We start from the raw sequence: 18,756 nt of genomic DNA on the forward strand, positions 1-18,756 counted from the left end.
GACCAGAACTCTACAACTGTTTTCCAGGTATCTAGCACAGGACTTGGCAGGTGGCAGATTCTCAGCAAGGATGTGCCCAAAGAATAAACAGTCCTGTCACATTTACTGTGTGCCTGCCACTCTGGGGAAATCATCCTCGTTCACACATGAGCAAGAGTCAGTTGGGGAAGGGGGGGCTTTAATTTATTGAAGGTCCCACAGCAAGGGATGAACCCAACATTGGAACCAATGTTTGCTCTACTACCTCACACTTTATTTTATAAAGTATTATTCTTACCTTTAAAGTAAAACAGCCTTTTTTTTTTTTTTTTCCGACTTCAGGAATATCTGAACAAACATCAGAACTGGGTATCAGGACTGTCCCAGCACACGGGGCTGGCCATGGCCACCGAAAGCATCCTTCACTTTGCCGGCTACAACAAGCAGAACACCACTCTCGGGGTATGTGTGTGCCTCCTGAGGAACAGGAGTCTCCTTCAGCAATGGGAGCCACAATATGAGGGGCAAGACCAAAGCTGATATGTAGCTTTTTCTGATATATGCGGCCATGCTAGCAGTAGGCAGATTGGAATCCCATGTAAGATACTCAGGTTCAGAGAGAGTAGGTTAGTAGAACAGGCATTTCTTTACTGTGTTTCTTTCTTTCTTTTCTTTTTTTTTCAATATTTATTTATTTTTAAGAGACAGACCGAGCACGAGTGGGGGAGGGGCAGAGACACAGAATTTGAAGCAGGCACCAGGCTCTGAGCTGTCAGCACAGAGCCCGATGCAGGGCTCAAACCCACAAACCATGAGATCATGACCTGAGCCGAAGTCGGACACTTAACCAATTGAGCCACCCAGGCTCCCCATCCTTACTGTTTCTTGCTTCATTAATGATATCAGATTTGGATTTCTGTGTATCCACAAGGAAGGAAACTGATCTCTTTGAGACAAGGTCAGCATTATCTTATAGTCATGTTGATTGGAAACATTTGCTGGATTTTCCTGTTTCAGCAGGTGCCAAAGCATATGTGCACACACATCTTCAACTTGGTCTTGTTCCACTGAAGATCACTTTAGAGGGCAGCACGTCCATGAAGTAGTGCTTTCTTAGTTAAATCAGAGTTTCGGATCAAAGTAGCAGATTGAGAGCAGGTGATCTGACTGGCGGTGTTGCATGTCAGTGTCTCCCAGCCTTAGGGCCTACCATGATGTCTGTCTCAAGCAAGTGTGGCTATGTGCTTCTTAACTCTGTGCCTCTTAACTCTCTCGGGGTGGAGAGGTGGAGAGGCTGCCGCCTGTCTTTTATCATGTCTTTGACATGATAGGGTGGGGGTGCAGAGGAGGGAGGATGGCGCTGCCACTTCTCACCATGGCCACAAGTCTAAGCAGGAAGGGAGGAGCCCATTAGGTGGGCTGGGGGCTCTCAGCCTCCTTGTGGAGCCTGGGGCAGTGCCACAGGTAGCCAGTGTCTTCTCACAGCCCGTGTCATCCTCAGAGCTCTCACAGAGGTCACTCCATGTTCTCTGAAGATACCAGTGTCACCAGTACACCCTGTGCTTACAGGCCAGGCCCAGCGGCGTAAGATCAGCTCCCTGAGCTGGGTCTCTCCACCACTCTGAGGACACAAGCAGAGGCCAGAAGTGGGCACTCCTTAGAATGCCTTTGACAACTCCTTGTCCTCTTCTAGGCTAGCTTGTAAGAGGTCAGTTTTTCCTAAAAGATTTAAATCTTTTTTTGTAGAAAAAGAGATTTAGGTGTGGTTTTCCCTTTTCTATTGCTGAGGAGGAAAGGATATATGTATTGTGTGTTCTGATTGTTGGTTGTAATGGAGATCCTGGCCAACCTGCCCCTGCTCCATGAAAAGCACAGGAGCCTGCTGGCCACCAGAGTGACATCTCCCCATCACATGGTATTCAGGGAAGAGCAGCTTCTAGGGGGTGTTTGAGAAGCATGGTCTCAGGCCAGTGGCTCTTGCTGCATAGAGACTGTCAGAAAACTCCTGTAGGGCTGCCCTCCCCATCACACTGCACCAGACGTCTGAGCCAAAGCAGTTGGAGTAGTTCTACCAGGGAGGGAGGTAGGCTGCAGTGCAGGCCATTTGCTGTCTGGGGGCTGCGCAGATATCACGGAATCCCTGGTAAGAAGGCCATTGTTTTCCGCATTTTGCAGGGGAGTATATTCAGGCTAAGGGACAGCAAGTGGCCTCCCTAGGGCGTCATAGCTGGTTGGTGGCAGAGCCAGGTTCCAGTGTAGGCCTGCTTGATGCCATAGGCCACACTGTCTCCAAAAAATGTAGTGTTACATGACCTTTTGCAAAATAGACCAGCTTAATAATTTTATGAGAAAATCATGTATTTTTGTTCTTGCTTATGTTTTCCCAAATTTCATATTTTATTTTCTTGACCCTCTTTCTCCCTACCTGCCTGCTCCCTCCAAAAAAATAATCCCTCAAACTTCAACTATTGAGAGATTCATTTTCCCCAATGGGACCTGAATGTCAAGAAGTGGATAGGTTTTGTTGGTTTATAGTAAAAGGCGCTAAAGGGGTGAAAGGTCATCTTCAGTGCATGTTCTTAGTCTTCAGTGATGTTGGGAAGGGCAGTGAGGAGCATGGTAGCAGTGACCAGCCAGGGTAAGGGAGAGCAGTCATCAGGACCCCGAGTGGTGGGAGGTGCAGCTGAAGCAGAGGAAGTGAAGGGGGGTCTGAAAATATTTTCCCCATCCTGTGGGCTGCCGTTGTACTCAGAGTGCGCCCCTTTTGTCTTCCGCTCTTAGACTGTTGGCAGCTGTTGGGTATCTCCAAGCCCCTGCTGGCTTCTGCTCACTGTCACTATGCTCTCAACTTCACCATTCACCATCTTCAAGTCACATTTACACACCAGCACGCACCCACAGAGGAGACAGCCCGGGAGCACTAACTTCACAGCATTTTCATTGCAGATTATGATGATTTTCATAATGATCTGATGATTATTTCTTTTGCAAAAGACCTGTTCACCACTGGGATGAAAGCAGTCAGGGTGGCAAAGTGAAGTTCTATCACAAGCTGCCTTCCAGAGAAAATTTTTCATCCTAAAATTGTTTTTAAATTCTTTTTCCGTGGTTCTTATCAGACTGGAAGGTGTTCTAAAGTATTTCTTTTTGAGGTGCCTGGGTGGGCTAAGTTGGATAAGCATCTAACTTTGGCTCAGGCCATAGTCTCGTGGTTCATGGGTTCAAGCCCTGTGTCGGGCTCTGTGCTGAAAACTCACAGCCTGGAGCCTGCTTCAAATTCTGTGTCTTCCTCTCTTCTCTGCCCTTCCCCCACTCACGCTCTGTCTCTCTCTTTCAAAAATGAATAAATGTTAAAAAAAAAATTAAAAGTATTTCATTTTATTAGCTTGTCAGCATAGAAGATTTTTAATAACCTCTGGATCTGAACTTGACTTCTTAATTGGACTTAAGCTTAGCCATAGTGAACACAAAGAAAACATGTGGTAATGGTCTGAAATAATTCTTGATATTTCTCTGTAGGCAACTCAGCTAACAGAGCGCCCGGCCTGTGTGAAGAAAGATTATTCCAATTTCATGGCATCCCTGAATCTACGCAACCGCTATGCGGGCGAGGTGCGTATCCTGACGCAGGCTTTCAAAGTCTCCTCTCACTCTACTGCCAGTCAGCTCCCAGTGGAAAACGAGCTCAGGTTCTGGAACTTACTCATTTTATGTGGACTTGAAGCCATGGGGCCCTGGGACTCACCAGCCCAGCCAGCAGCATTTATGACTACCACTTACCACCTCTGCAAAGGAATGACCTCATGTACATATACTCTGGCCATGCTGAAGCTTTCTATTTTTCTGGCTTTTCTTTTTTTTTTTTTTAAGTTTATGTATTTATTTTGAGAGAGAGCAGGTCAGGGAGGGGCAGAGAAAGAAGGAAAGAGAGGAAATCCCAAGCAGGCTCTTCACTGTCAGCACAGAGTTCATTGTGGGGCTCGAACCCACAAACTGTGAGATCATGACCTGAGCCAAAACCAGAGTCGACTGCTTAATGGACTGAGCCACCCAAGTGCCCCTTTCTGGCTTTTCTTTTTTAAGTGGCAGCAGGCATTCATTGAGTGCTGTGTACTTACTAACTGGGGCAGTTAGTAAGGTATACAGACTATTATTCCAGTTTCACAGATAATGAAACTGAAGTTCTCAAAATGAAGTAACTTGCCAGAGTCGTATAGGCAGAGTGAGGTCGGGAACCACATCTGATCACTATGAGGGCTTTTGTCTACCACGCCACACTTTAGCCCAGCCTAGCAAGTTGCTTCACCACTTGGGGCCTCAGTTTCTGAATCTATAAAAACACAGACGCTAGTCTACGCCATTATTTAGAGGTCCCTGCAAGTCCACTGGTGCCCAGTCTTGAGTGGGGTCTTCCCCCCCTACTCTGTGACTCCCTCATTCCAGCAGTTGCTCTTCCTCTTCCTGGGCCCTGGGCAAGTGGGCCCCTCTCTCCAGTAGGCTGACGCTGACCCTACATCCTCCATTGCTGGGAATTGCTCTGAGGGCCTGTTCTACCTGTTTTGATATCTAGGTGGTGGTGGGAAGTCTGTCTTTGGGGGTAGGTTTGGTTTTTGGAAGGAGTCAGATTCTTTCTATATAGTCAAGTCTTATAAATAAGAGAGCAGCATACTTTTTTTTGGGGGGGGGGGATGATGTACAACTTTAAAAATAGTAAGGATGCTCTTGGTTGAGTCACTAATTGTATTCATTCAGCCCATGTTCATGCAGCCCTATCATGGTTCAGACCTGGAGTTTGCTACTGAAATGTGAAATTGACAAGACCAGGTCTCTGCCCTCAGGGACCATCTAAAATGAAGGGAATGCCTACACACAGCACTAAAAGACAAGTTCCCTAGAAAGGTGTGAGCAGTGGTAGCATTATTGAAACAAGTCTGTCACTGTCTGTACCCACAAGCTCCAGTATGAGAGAGTGAGACTCTAGTCACACCTTGCCCATATGCCTGGATTATGTATGATTCTCTTGATGAGTGTGCTTCTTGCAGGTGTATGGAATGATTCGGTTCTCAGATGCCACTGGCCAGATATCTGACCTGAACAAAATGATGGTCCAGGAGCTGAATACAGCATTAGATCTCAGTAATCCCCAGCACTACACACAGGCCATGTTCAAGCTGACAGCAATGCTCATCAGCAGCAAAGGTAACAGACAGAGGCACTAGGGAACTCTGGGCTCATTTAGAAATGAGTATTTACCTTCATCTTCCTTAGTGAGCTGGAGCTCCCCCAATAGAGATCTCTGTGATGTTTTCCAGGGTTGGAAGTAAACAATCTCTGGCCCACCTGGTGCTCTGTCTTGTTGATGTGGGGAGGCAAGCATAGGATTCAGCCTTTGTTCAAAGCTTCTTCTGAACAACATTTGTTTGGTTGCAGATTGTGACCCACAGCTCCTCCATCATCTGTGTTGGGGTCCCCTCCGGATGTTCAACGAGCATGGCATGGAGACTGCCCTGGCCTGCTGGGAGTGGCTACTGGCTGGCAAGAACGGAGTGGAAGTGCCGGTAGGACACTGGCTGTGTTCAGCTCCTGAGGGTGGGGCTCATCAGAGATGGAGAGAGCTTGGCCTGGCTGCTTAGCTGACAAGCTTGGAGACCCTGGGCAAGCCCCTCACCCTTTGAGGCCTCAGTGTCCTTGTATGTAAGATTGTGATATTAATGCCTGACCACCAGGCTTCATGGAGACCACAGGGACCATATGTGTGTGTATATATACATATATATATGTGTGTGTGTATATGTATATACATGTATATATACACACATACATACATACATGTATGTATGCATACATACACACACAGTAGATACTACACTATATACTATATACATATATATATGTGTGTGTGTTGAAAGGATCCTAGTGGTGCCCAGAAGTTGTTGTTTTTCAAAATCTCAGTAGAGGGAGCCATTTCTCTGAGAGTAGAACACATGGGATGTAATTGGGAGCATTTGTATTTGTCCACAAAGACATTTCTCTTGGCCTGCTACCTTTGGTAGGGGCAGCCTTCCTGGTGTCCATAGTTCTGAAGTTGCTACTGGAGGAAGCCCCCAGGCAAGGTGATACACACCCTTTCAGGTGATTGGATGAATACCTAAGAACTGTTGTATTTTTTGCAGATCTCATTAACAGGGAATTTGGCAGCTTTTTTTCTGTTGTTGTTTTTTTTTAATGTTTGTTTATTTTTGAGAGAGAGAGAGAGAGAGAGAGAGCGCGCGCAAGCAGGGGAGGGACAGAGAGAGAGGGAGACATAGAATCCGAAGCAGGCTCTGAACTGTCAGCACAGAGCCTGACTCGGGGCTCAACCCCATCATCCTTGAGATCATGACCTGAGCTGAAGCTGGACACTTAACCCACTGAGCCACCCAGGTGCCTCTCTGTGTTTCTTAAGATGAATTGAGATAAGTGGTCAAAGGGGTATTTCCTTTTTCTGTTCCCTGTTTTTTGTTTTTCCTTTTGGTTACTTTTAGGATGTTTCCTTTTATCTTCAATTTTTAATAGTTTGCCTTTAGTATGTGGTTTTCTGTGTATTTATCCCTTTGTGATTTATTGAGCTTCTTAAATTTAGAGATTTAGATTTTTTCATCAAACTTGGAAAATTTTAGTATTTCTTTAAATATTTCTCCATTCTCTTGTCTCATTTTGGGATTTCAATTCCACACACATATGTTGGTGACTTCGTATTGTCCCTTGATCGTTAATGTTTTCTTCAGTGCTTTTCACTTTTATCTCTCTCTCATTTCATTTTGGTTCATTTTAGTTGGTCTGTCTTCCAGTTTAGTGCTATTTTCTAATGCCTTATTTTTCCTGTTGTTAAGCCATCTTCTATATATTTTATTTCAGATATTGTAATTCTCAGGTCTAGAATTTTTGTATGTGTGTGGGGTTTTTTTGTTTTTTTGTTTTTTTGTTTTTTTTTTACTAAAAGAAGCTCCTGCTTTTGTCTGGGAGTGCTCTTCTCTTACTTTAAGAGGGAGAGCATAAGTAGGGGGAGGGGCAGAGAGAGAGGGGGACAGAGGATCTGAAGCAGGCTCCACACTTACAGCAGCAAGCAGCCTGATGCAAGGCTCAAACTCACAAGCCATGAGGTCATGACCTGAGCCAAAGTCAATCAACTAAGCCACCCAAGTGCCCCATAAAATTTTTGTTTCTTTTTTATAGTTTGTATTTCTCTGCTGAGATTCTCTGTGCCTTCACCTAGTCTTTTCATCTTTACCTATAAATATTTGGTCATATTTGTAATATTTATTTTAAAATTTTTATCTGGTTTGTTCTAGTATCAAGGTCATCTGTGGGTTTGTTTCTGTTGATTTTTTTTTTCTTTAGTGTTTAAATGTTTTTGTTTTGTTCTGGACTCTGTATATAGAAAAGCAGTAGAGGGGCACCTGGGTGGCTCAGTCAGTTGAGCGTCCGACTTCAGCTCAGGTCGTGATCTCACATTTCGTGGGTTCAAGCCCCTCATCAGGCTCTGTGCTGACCATTTGCTCAGAACTTGGAGCCTGCTTCAAATTCTGCCCCTCCTTCTCTTTCTGCCCCTCCCCCACTCACACTTTGTCTTACTCTGTTTCTCAAAAATAAATAAATGTTAAAAAAAAATTTTTTTAAGGAAAGAAAAGCAGTGGAGACTGAGGGGCACTGCTGTTTATTTTCCCAGAATATAGATCTTTCTTATGTCAGGTGACTAAAATGAAGGTCACTGACCCCTAGGGGTTAGTCTTGGCCAAAAGGATGGATTCTTCTTGCTTTTACCCAATTTCACCTCTCTTTCCCCCTTCCCCCATCAAAATGAGAGAAGAGGGGTCATGAAAGGATTTTTATGTCAAGCAAATTGCTGTTTCATTTGGGATCTTTTAAACTCTGATCTATTTCCTCTGCTATCAACAGGAGCTCTGCTGGCTTCAGGTATCTTGGCCTTTGGCAGGCCTTGTCCACTCACTTGTGTCCAGACCCAGCACTGGCCCACGAGCTGCTGGAGCTTGCTGCTTCCTGGTGAAGTCTCTGTAAATCAGTTCTTTGTGGCTTTCTCATCTGCCATTCCTCAGCCGTCCAGACAGGCATGGTTTTTATATCCTCCAGATCATTCTTGCTGTTCACTTGGGACTGAAGTCCACCTATCTCCTCTCATTCCCTGTCTCTACCTCTGTAAGGACCTGTTGTCCAGGCCCGGCAACATCTTGGACAGACTTAACTTTTGTTTCAGTGTCTTTTGTATTGTTGGCTTCTGGTTTTTAATTTTTTCTATTATGAAAGCAATGTGTGTTCATTATAGAGAAGTTGGAAGATAAGAGCAGAATGAAAAAAATGAAAATCATTCATAACTCCAACTTTAGAGACAATCACTGATAGAATCCTGATGTCTCCTGCAGTCACAGGAGAGAGAGAGCTATGAGCTTGTTGGGCTCATCTCAGCATGAAGACCTTCCTTGTGAGAGTCTGGGACCCTTATCTCACTAAGATTGGAAAGAATGCTGATCCCTTGGTATGGTGCTCAAATTCATGACTCAAAACGAATGAACTAACCCCTCACCTCCACCCATCTGCCTCCAAATCTCTGTGAATGACAACATAGTCCTTCCCTCTGCTCAAAGTCCTTACTGCCATCCCTGATTCCCCTTTTTGCACTAACCACAAATGACCCTCAGCAAATCCTGTCAGATTTACCTTTTTACCTTGAAAGTATATCCAGAAGCTGACCACTTCCCAGCATCCCACTCCTGCCCCCTGGTCCCAGTATCCTTCGTTTGCCCTGGACTTAGGGCAGCCCCTGGCCTCCCTGTTTCTACCCAGGCCCTCTCTGCCTTCTTCACATGCGCTCAGAGCAAGTCAGTAAAATATGGGTCGTATCAGGTCCCCCCTATGCCCCAGACCTGCCAGTGCTGCCCATGCCCACTCAGAGTAGAAGCCACACTTGTTTCTGTAATCTGCAAGGCCCCTCTGCTCCCCTTGCTTGACCTGCTATAGGCGCACTGGGGTCCCTACTGCCCCTGCCCTCCAGGCGTGCTCCTGCTTTAGGTTGGGAGAGCTCTTCCCTCTCCTTCAGTGTTCTTTTCAGGCATCTGCATTCCTCACTCCTGCATCTCCTTCAGGGTTTGTCTTAGCTGTCCCCTGCCTACCCTGTTCTAGAACACACAACCATCGATTCATTCATTCTTCCAAGCCCTTTCATGGCTCTGTTTTCCCCCTTAGCTTTGATCAATGTCTAATATCTGTATCTTACTTCTCTTGCTATCTGTAGCCTGCTGTAAACTGGGTGGATGTTTGTCTTATTCACTGCTCCATTCCCAGAGCCTGGAGGGGAAGCAACCAGGCCCAGAGGCAGCAACCAGGATGTGCTTGTTCAACAAATGAGTGGGCGTGCAGCCTTGACTGTGGCTCATCAGGCCTGTTAGCCCTGCGGTTTCTTCCTCTAACATAAGACTTACATTTGGCTGCAGGAAACAGAAACTGGACACAATGCCTTGACCACCAGGGGCTATGTTCCTGGTGTCACGTGCAGCTTGTTGATAGCTTGGCTCACATTTGCAACTCTGCCACCCTTAGCATGCCTCTAAGCAAGAAGGAGGGTAGAGGATGCTGGCTGCCCTGACCTTGACTCAGTCGATGTCTGTTGATGTCAGCCAGCACTAGATTATTGCTAATGAGAACCATTGACCACCCTAACCAGCAGAAGCCTGGGTGGGGGTACTGGTGACCAGCTACTTGGCCTCCCTAAATAAAACCATAATAAAGGCAGGGATGGATACTGGGCAGGAGCCAGGGCGTTTACCCTGGGCACCAAGCCTCAGTTGCCGCCTCTCTGCAGCAGGTCTGGATGCCCTCCATGTTGCTGCCTGATGTTGTCAGGCCAAAAGGGGAGGCTGCTCCCCTGTAGAACCACCTGGTGGCAGTTGCAGACTCAGTTTGGCTCCCGCAGTTATTCCCTGGGCCTGATTAGTGGCATGAAGCTGATGTGCAGGGTTTGCATGGGATGAAGAAAAGGAACTGGGCTCCAGAAGCAAAATCCAGTCCTGCCTTTGCTAGTTTGGAGGCCCTGCTCACCTCTGGAACCATAGATGGTTTCAGGATTATTAGGAAGATTCAGCCAGGCGGAGCCTGTTGAGAGTCCACGTGGCATTAGGCACATCCCAGGTGTGCTGACACCACAAAGCAGGACTACAGCACCTGGCCTACTGATATTTCGAGAATGGGCTTTTTAGTAGAAAACGGCTGGGAAGTTGGATCATAGGTGATCTTTATTTTTTATTTCATACTTTCTTTGGTTTTCTATTTTGTTCATTAAGCACATAGTCCTTTTAAAATTAAACAACAGTAAGTACTTTTCTATGCTTCGCAGAGGCACTAATGGTCATTGTATGCTTGCAGTTTATGCGGGAGATGGCAGGAGCCTGGCAGATGACAGTGGAGCAGAAGTTCGGCCTGTTTTCCGCGGAGATAAAGGAAGCAGACCCCCTGGCAGCATCGGAAGCCAGTCAACCCAAACCGTGTGCCCCCGAAGTGACCCCCCACTACATTTGGATTGACGTAAGTGCTTCCCCAGGCTCCTTCCACCCTAGCAGGAGGTCAGGGGCTCCCCTTGGGGCCAGTGGCCCAATAAGCATGGGACTCCAGGTTTAAGACGCCTTACCTGGGGAGGAGGGATGGCTGTTCCTGCCTTCTGCCCAGGCCTCTGGTGGACTCATTGCACTTGCCCGAAGACCCATACCCACCATTCTGTTGGCCCAGAGCCCCACATCAGTTGGCTCTGCTGGCTCTGTAGGTGAGCAGGCCAGGCCCCAGCAGCGATATGTTCTCTTTCCCACTCAGTTCCTGGTGCAGCGGTTCGAGATCGCCAAGTACTGCAGCTCCGACCAAGTGGAGATCTTCTCCAGCCTGCTGCAGCGCTCCATGTCCCTGAACATCGGTGGGGCCAAGGGGAGCATGAACCGTCACGTGGCAGCCATCGGGCCTCGCTTCAAGTGAGAGCCTCTCCTCCTCCTATGATGGTGGCAGGGATGGTGTGGGTGAAATTTCTACCAGAGTTGTTGGTGCTGTAGTCCACAGGAGGTTCCCATGCTTGGTCTTTTTTTTTTTTTTTTTTTTTTTTTTTGCCAGAAACTGACCAAGCCCCTAGTACATGCAGGGCTCCTGGGAAGGGGACCTGAATGGAATGACTTTGCCTTCCATGCCCTTCCAGGGCTGAGGAAGTCAGCCAGCATGCTGTCCTCAGCAGGGGAGTGTTCAAGAAGGTGGTTCACTCATGGACCTTGGGCAACCAAATGTTGGGCAGCCTTTCTAAATTGTTTGGGGGTGGATAGCAGCAAAAGGATTTTGGTAACATAGTGGTGATTAAAAAACAGGTGATGTAGCAGAACCCAGGTATGACAAGCTCAGACTGGGAGGCTGGCAGTGACTTAGGGCAGTCACTTTACTCCTCTGAAATGTTCATGGAAAACTTCTGATCATGCTGACTACAGCAAGTCGATTTTTGCCAAGACATGCAAAATATCAACCCCACCAGGGATACCCCCTTTAGGGGGTCCGTGGCCTAGTGGGCAGGCTCAGGCCAGGTGCTATGGACACAGCAGGCAGGGTCAGTCTGGTGTGGGGAGGGCCTTCGGGTGCCTGGGTGGTCAGTTGGAGGAAGGGTGAGGGGCCCCCTTTCAAAGTATGCCACTCTTCCTGCCTGTACCCCTTCCTGCTGCCCACTGCCAACACCAGTTCTTTCCACCCCTCCCCTGAGCTCCAGACCCATGTTCCTGCAGCCCACTGGGCACCCTCTGGGACCATGCTTCTCAGACTACTGCAGGGAAGGGCTAGTACTCTGTTCCCTTCATTTCCTGCCCATCATAGACCTGTACCTTTATAAAATGCATGAGAATGAATTACTAGGAAAGGATTCACACTGGACTGTCATAACAATGTGAAATTGCTATAGAAATGAGCGGGTAATCCCCTCAGTTTCTGTACTAACTCATCACAGACCAACACCATCTGTAGATGCCCATTGAGTAGCCCTGACCTGGCAGAAACTTGGTGCTTGGTAAATTTATTTTTCTTTTAGCTTGAATTAAATATTCTAACCTTTGTAGCACTTATTGGTGACTGCACTCAGGAAGTAGTTTGCATATAGTTTGGAGATAGACGAGCTTCTGGCCAAGGTAGATGAACAAACAACTTGTTCATTTGCCCCCAATTAAAGTGATGGTTTTAAAAAACCTTTCCTGAGACATTTCTGGTACAATAAACCTGAATGGCAGTAACTTGGCTGGTGCCACAGTCCTGGCACCTGAGAGCTCTGTCATCCAGAGGTATGCCCAAGGGCCAAGTGGTTTGCACAGGAGCTAGGGACCCTGGGACGTTCCTGGGCCCTCCACACTCTGACTCAGCCCCCAGTGTTCTCTTGTAGACTGCTGACTCTGGGGCTGGCCCTTCTGCACGCCGATGTGGTCCCAAACGCGACCATTCGCAACGTGCTTCGTGAGAAGATCTACTCAACCGCCTTTGACTACTTCAGGTACTTCCCCCCGCTGTGCTGTGCACCATGTGCAGTGACAGCCCACTGCACCCAGTGCCCCCAGTTGTCCCAGATCCCAGGAAGTCACGGCAGAAATGGTTTTGCCTGATTTATGCACTGCCCTCCTTGTTCTGCGGCTCTGGTGGTCCAGGATTTGAACATCTTCAGCCCTGTGCCATGTTTCCATGTGTGCACTTAGTTAGAGCTAGCCTCTCTACGAGATGCACACGTTTTCCCCCAGCTCAACTGTGCATTCATTTAACTTTCCAGTTCCTAGGAGTGGTTATTGCTCAAAGAATTGCAATCATCCGCTGCCCGGGGCTCTGCGAGTGTGTAGGTTGTGTTGTATGGAGACAGCTGCAGTTGCAGGACCCACCACAAGCACACCATGCAGCCAAGGGCTGTCGACGGTGCTGGGGATAGTGGTGGAGGGAACCATGAAAGCTCAGAAAATCATCACGCTTTTCCTTGCGAATTAATGAGATAATTGTTGCTGATGACCAGCTCTGGGCTCACCTTTGGTCATTAAGAGACCACTTGTGTCACCTCTCACACGCTTTATAATACATGTGGCTTCTAGTCCCAGACTCCAGGCACTCAACTCTTGTCCTCTTGTGGTTGTTTGAAGTTGCCCCCCAAAGTTCCCCACTCAAGGAGAAAAGAGGCTACGTGAAGACATAAGCATTATGATTAAATTTTGGACAGCCATGTTCTCTGATAAGAAGTACCTGACTGCCAGCCAGCTTGTTCCCCCAGGTGAGCATTGTTCTCAGCACAGCTGCTCGTGGGTGGTGGGGACACATAGGTGCAGGCGGGACAGTGGGGCGCAGTGGGCAGCCCTGAAGGAGTCTGGTTAGAATAGTGAGGGTCTCACTGAGCCCAGGCCTTAGCCATGCTGCATGGTCACCAGAGGCCCAAAGCCTGCCTGGCCACCACTTGTCCTCCAGCACTAGCTGACAAGCATGAATGAGTGTAGAAGGCCCTGAGCAGAGGCCATTCCATGTAACTTCTCCCAGCACCAGCCCAGTTCACCAGCCACCCCCCTGCATATCTGACAGACCCATACTTGGATAAGTCCCATATGCCAAGATGAATAAGGCACCATCTGCTCTCGTCTGGTAGAAGATAGTCAAATCTACAGGTGATGTCAGCATGAGGGGATCTTGGGAATACCCCTCAAGGACAGGCACTTGGCCCACCAGAGTTGGGGAGGTAGGGACAGTTTTCTGGAAGAGGTGACAGCTGAGCTTCAAAGATGAACAGGAGCAAGCTAGGGTGGATAAGGTTAAAGAAAAGGTAAGGTGTAAGCAAGCCACAAACCTCCACAAAGAAACATGTTCTTGTTTCTCTGAGCACATAGCTGATTACACAGCACAAATTAGGGATGAGGAGTACAGTTTCTGCAGACAGACCCACAGCTGACAACCTGACTATAGGGAAAGGAAGGGATGGGGCACTGGGGGGGCTCAGTCAGTTGAGCGTCTGACTTGATTTTGGCTCAGGTCATGATCCCAGGGTCATGGGATTAAGCCCTACATCAGTCTCCACACTGAGCATGGAGCTTGCCTAAGATTCTCTCTCTTCCTCTGCCCCTCTCCCCAACTTGCTCGCTCTCTATCAATAAATGGGAAAGGGAAAGAAAAAAGGAAAGGGAAAATCAGGCAGTGATTTCCGGAGTCAACTTCCTGGCTCCACATAGAGCAGGGCCAACATCTCTTCTTGCCTGCCTGGGTGGCAAGGGTCCCGAGTTGCCACCATATTAAAAAGCAACATGATGCCAGAGATGAGAGAGCTGTTTGTAATTTATCAGTATCACCACTCACATTTGTTTTATTCCATTTTGAATCCTAGGAGGAACGTAATACATTTTAGTAGGCTTTACATGTTGAATGGTTAAAAACTTCCTAGGAGTACCTGGCTAACTCGGTCAGTAGAGCATGCAACTTTTGATCTTGGGGTCATGACTTCAAGCCCCACATTGGGTGTAGAGCTTATATTAAAAAAAACAAAAATCTTGGCTGTTGTTTTTTTTCTGCAAATCGTTTCTTCAACACCGTGTCTCTCCCTTCCTGCCCTTGGTGAAAGTCTAGACACCTCATTCTGGAAGCAGTAATGTGTTTGCCCACAGATAACCAAGACACCCGGAGCAATCTGGACATAGCAGTTGGCTCTCGGCAACAGGCCACTCAAGGCTGGATCAACACCTACCCCCTGTCCAGTGGCATGTCCACCATCTCAAAGAAGTCAGGTCAGTTAAAGGTTTGCAGATAGGTCCCTTGGGTCTGAGTCATATCCTGGCAGCTCAGACAGTGGGCAGAATGCTGAAAGACAGCTTCTTCTAGGTTCTAGAAATGAAGGGTAGGTCAGTGAACTCTGAAGAACACACTTGTGCCTTCTGTTTCTCCACAGGCATGTCCAAGAAGACTAACCGGGGCTCCCAGCTGCACAAGTACTACATGAAGCGCAGGACGCTGCTGCTGTCCCTGCTGGTAAGGTGACACCTGCCATATGCCCACAGCACTGAGGACAGGAGCAGCGTGGCACATGGGTGCACGCAGATGGCATATCGATGTCTCATCTCACCAGGCCACTGAGATTGAGCGTCTCATCACATGGTACAACCCACTGTCGGCCCCGGAGTTGGAGCTGGACCAGGCCGGAGAGAACAGCGTGGCCAACTGGAGGTCCAAATATATCAGCCTGAGCGAGAAGCAGTGGAAAGACAATGTTAACCTTGCCTGGAGCATCTCTCCTTACCTGGCCGTGCAGCTGCCAGCCAGGTGGGTCCTAGTCCTACCTGCCTGATGAGGGCCTTGCCAGAGTCCAGTCCAAGGGTACCTGAGTGGGAAGGAACATGACGTGGTCACTGCCAAGGATGGTTGGGGAAGCAATCTTAGTGGTTTGGTCCTCTGCCCTGGATGTTGACCCAGTCTCTCTGTGCAGTGGTTGGTTACACAGCATGGATTCCTGCCTGGGATGTCCTAATATCCCAGAGCCCAAGCAGGAAACAGAGCACATTCAGGGCCGCAGTCCTATTCAAGGAAGAAAGGAAGCACATGGAGGCTGTCACTACAGGGAAGCAGGCCTGGGGATCCTTTGGGCTTTGTTCCCAGAGGTCTTCAGCAGGCTACTCACAGGAGGTGGCCTGCAACCGAGTGTCCTGTGAACTCTCCCCGGTAGCTCTGCCAAGGACAAAACCAGTAGCTGAGAGGGTCCTCCCAGGCCCCTGTGTTAAATCCCACCAGGGGGAGTGCATCCACCCCACATCCAGGAGTGGACATTTCTTTCCCTTGAGCCCACACTTGCCTACTCACTGCTTCCTTCTTCTGGTTCTAATCCAGTCCTCTGGATTAGGACCACAGCTTGACAGTATTCATGGAAAGTCTACCTTGTGTTAGCCTGGGGTCATGACCCCTAAAAACTTGCATCTACCCTCCCATCTATGGATGTACCTTCTGGCCTGTGGCCTCGCCATGCCATGGACAGGCTGCTTTGGGGGACAGGGCAAGGGGGCGTTCTGAAAGCAAGGACTATAGAAGGGGATGTCTTTTGAATGCGGAATATAGGATAATTCCTGTTTTAGATAGTTCTGGCATTTTGTCATAGCCAATCATAGTGCTCTTTATTGTAAACACTCATGTTCAGAGTTACCAATATGTCAGTAGTGTAGAGTGTTAAGGGGTCACTTGGCATTAATCTGCATCCCTCCAGTTCAGGGCTCTTCCACCCCGTTACATGGAGGCAGGAGAGGCCATCTCCTTCACACCCTTTTTGTGCCCTAGGTTTAAGAACACAGAAGCCATCGGCAACGAAGTGACCCGTCTCGTTCGGTTGGACCCAGGAGCCGTTAGTGACATTCCCGAAGCTATCAAGGTAGTATAGCACGTGCTGGGGCCTGGGCTCAAACTGCACAAAAACAGAACTGCCTCCAGAAACACCTGGAACCTAGAAGTGTTAGGAAAACCTAGCAGCCTCAGTGGTAGAATGATGTTTCTAATTTCCTGTGTTTTCCACTTCTCAAGTGAGACATTTATTATGCTTACAGCAGAAAAATATCGAACATACTTTACCCTAGTTGAAATTATGCTACTTTACATAATATATGAGAAGTATTTCCCCACATTACTATAAGTGCTTTATTATTATCATCTGGGGCCATCCCTAAGATATGGGGTGGGGCCAGGTATTTCCAGAGGGCCCTCAGGAACTCCCTGTGCCAGACCATTTCCCTGCTTCCTTCCTAGTTTCTGGTCACCTGGCACACCATCGATGCCGACGCCCCTGAGCTCAGCCATGTGCTGTGCTGGGCACCCGCAGACCCACCCACAGGCCTCTCCTACTTCTCCAGCATGTACCCACCGCACCCTCTCACGGCCCAGTACGGGGTGAAAGTCCTGCGGTCCTTCCCTCCGGTGAGCCCACGTCCTGCCTGAATCAGCCTCAGTGGGACTATCTGGCAGTGTTTAGGTGGAGACAGTAAGGACAAGCTTTATCTCCACTTGATGCAGGCCTGATGAAGCATCGGTCCATCTTAGAGCATGTCTTCACCCTGTTTCTGTCCAGGCAGTCGTAGAAGACAGATTTAGTTCTGACTCAGATATGTTTATTGGTATTACTTGTTTTTTAATTTTAATTTGGTGTCTGAGTTACAGAAGGAAGTTGAATTTGAGTTTGGTTCCAGCAGTGGGCTTTTGGGAGGTCGGGGGATCCCATGAGACAGCCACAGTGACAGATTTGGTAGCTGACTCGTGGAGGTCCCAACACAGGGATCTGCTAGAACCTCAGCCCTTGTCCCCAAGCAGGTCCTCAGCAGGGAACATACATGAGCGGGCACTTCACCTGTCATCGCAGGCACAGGAGCCTTGTTCCTTTTGCCTTTTCTCACCCATCATGTGTTTCAAGTCATTGGCCATTTTCCTTGCCACCCTCTGGACTTTCCGCAGTTCTCAGTCCTCTGTGATCTCCAGTGAGATGGTATCCCATGGGCTCAGTGACATCAGGGCTGTTCCAGGTTTGAGTGGGGCCCTGGGACAGCCATCTGTGTTGAGTTTGTTATCACCTTCCTAGAGGTAAGGAATTGTCTTCTCTTCCTGGAAGTCATTGTCACTTGTCCTCCTCCTTTGCAGGATGCTATCCTATTCTACATCCCCCAGATTGTGCAGGCCCTCAGGTATGACAAGGTAAGGCTGTGCCAACATGTGCTGTCCTTCCCTCTGAGAGCCGTGCTGGGCAGTCCGGAGGGGGTCCTCAGTAACAGGGATGGGGCCTTGGAAGCAGGGCTGCCAAGCTGTGACCTGGTCTCTGAGCTCCTCTCACACACACCCCCACCATGGTTGTGGCCGGTGCTCATGGCCAGGAGGCCCCACTCACCCTGTCTCACCCTGAGGCCCCATCTGCTGTGCAGGGTGGGTGGGCCCTAGAAGTATTGCTAGCCACTTCCTTAGTCCCTGAATCTAGCTCCCTCGTTTCTTCAGTCGGAATCAGGGAGGCTCAAACAAAATGATGGAGGTATTAGTGTGCTTGGGCTGCTATAGCAGAGAACCACAGAGTGAGGGGTTAAACAATGGAAATGTACTTCTCATTGTTCTGGAGGCTCAGAGTCGGAGATCAAGGTGCCTGTAAGGTTGGTTTCTCCTGAGGGTTGGTTTGCAGATGGCTGCCTTCTCCCTCTGTCCTCACATGGTCTTCTCTCTGTGTGTATGTGTCCTAATCTCCTCTTATAAGGACACCACACTGGACTAAGTGTCACCCTAATGATCTCATTTTAACTTAATCACCTCTTTAAAGGCCCATCTCCAGACACCATCATATTTTGAGGCACTAAGGCATACAAATTCAACACATGAATTGGGGGGCACAGTTCAACCCATCACGTATAGCACTTGTACATAAGATACCTAACCACAGGGCCTGGCACAGAAACCCCTCCGGAGGTGACCACAGCCCAGAACCCACACTGCCCGTGCTTCATCCCAGCACCGGCCCCCTGACCTGTGCTTGAGTCTAAGTGTAGCAGCAACATCTGCCCCTTTCCTGTTCCTGCTGATTCTGTTCCCCACTGCATAAGACACCAGACTCCCCTGTGTCCTGGCTGAGTCCTTGCAGTAGCAGCAAGTGCTGTGTCTCACTGTGGTGGCTATGAGCACTGTGGCTGGGTATCCCAGGGCTAGCTTCTTCCTCCCAGATTGGCAGGATGCTCTGTCTTGGTCCATAGACCAAAGTGCTTCTAG

The 18,756-nt window shown here is 48.4% G+C and overlaps 1 protein-coding gene across 1 annotated transcript in view; it reads left to right on the forward strand.

Annotated features, from left to right (window-relative positions):
• PI4KA (phosphatidylinositol 4-kinase alpha) overlaps positions 1-18,756 on the forward strand; it is a 113,993-nt gene that overhangs the window by 82,930 nt on the left and 12,307 nt on the right. The window contains exons 29-42 of the mRNA XM_086682310.1: positions 322-441; positions 3,499-3,591; positions 5,022-5,178; positions 5,410-5,537; positions 10,396-10,554; positions 10,837-10,988; positions 12,419-12,526; positions 13,155-13,282; positions 14,655-14,774; positions 14,936-15,015; positions 15,113-15,306; positions 16,309-16,399; positions 16,771-16,938; positions 17,653-17,706. Coding sequence (XP_086538436.1) covers positions 322-441; positions 3,499-3,591; positions 5,022-5,178; positions 5,410-5,537; positions 10,396-10,554; positions 10,837-10,988; positions 12,419-12,526; positions 13,155-13,282; positions 14,655-14,774; positions 14,936-15,015; positions 15,113-15,306; positions 16,309-16,399; positions 16,771-16,938; positions 17,653-17,706 — 1,752 coding nt within the window. The remainder of the gene's footprint in view (positions 1-321; positions 442-3,498; positions 3,592-5,021; positions 5,179-5,409; positions 5,538-10,395; positions 10,555-10,836; positions 10,989-12,418; positions 12,527-13,154; positions 13,283-14,654; positions 14,775-14,935; positions 15,016-15,112; positions 15,307-16,308; positions 16,400-16,770; positions 16,939-17,652; positions 17,707-18,756) is intronic.

The sequence above is a fragment of the Puma concolor genome, chromosome D3 (genome assembly GCF_028749965.1).
Source record: "Puma concolor isolate L17-30 chromosome D3, mPumCon1.1.hap2, whole genome shotgun sequence".
Taxonomy (NCBI): Eukaryota; Metazoa; Chordata; class Mammalia; order Carnivora; family Felidae; genus Puma; species Puma concolor.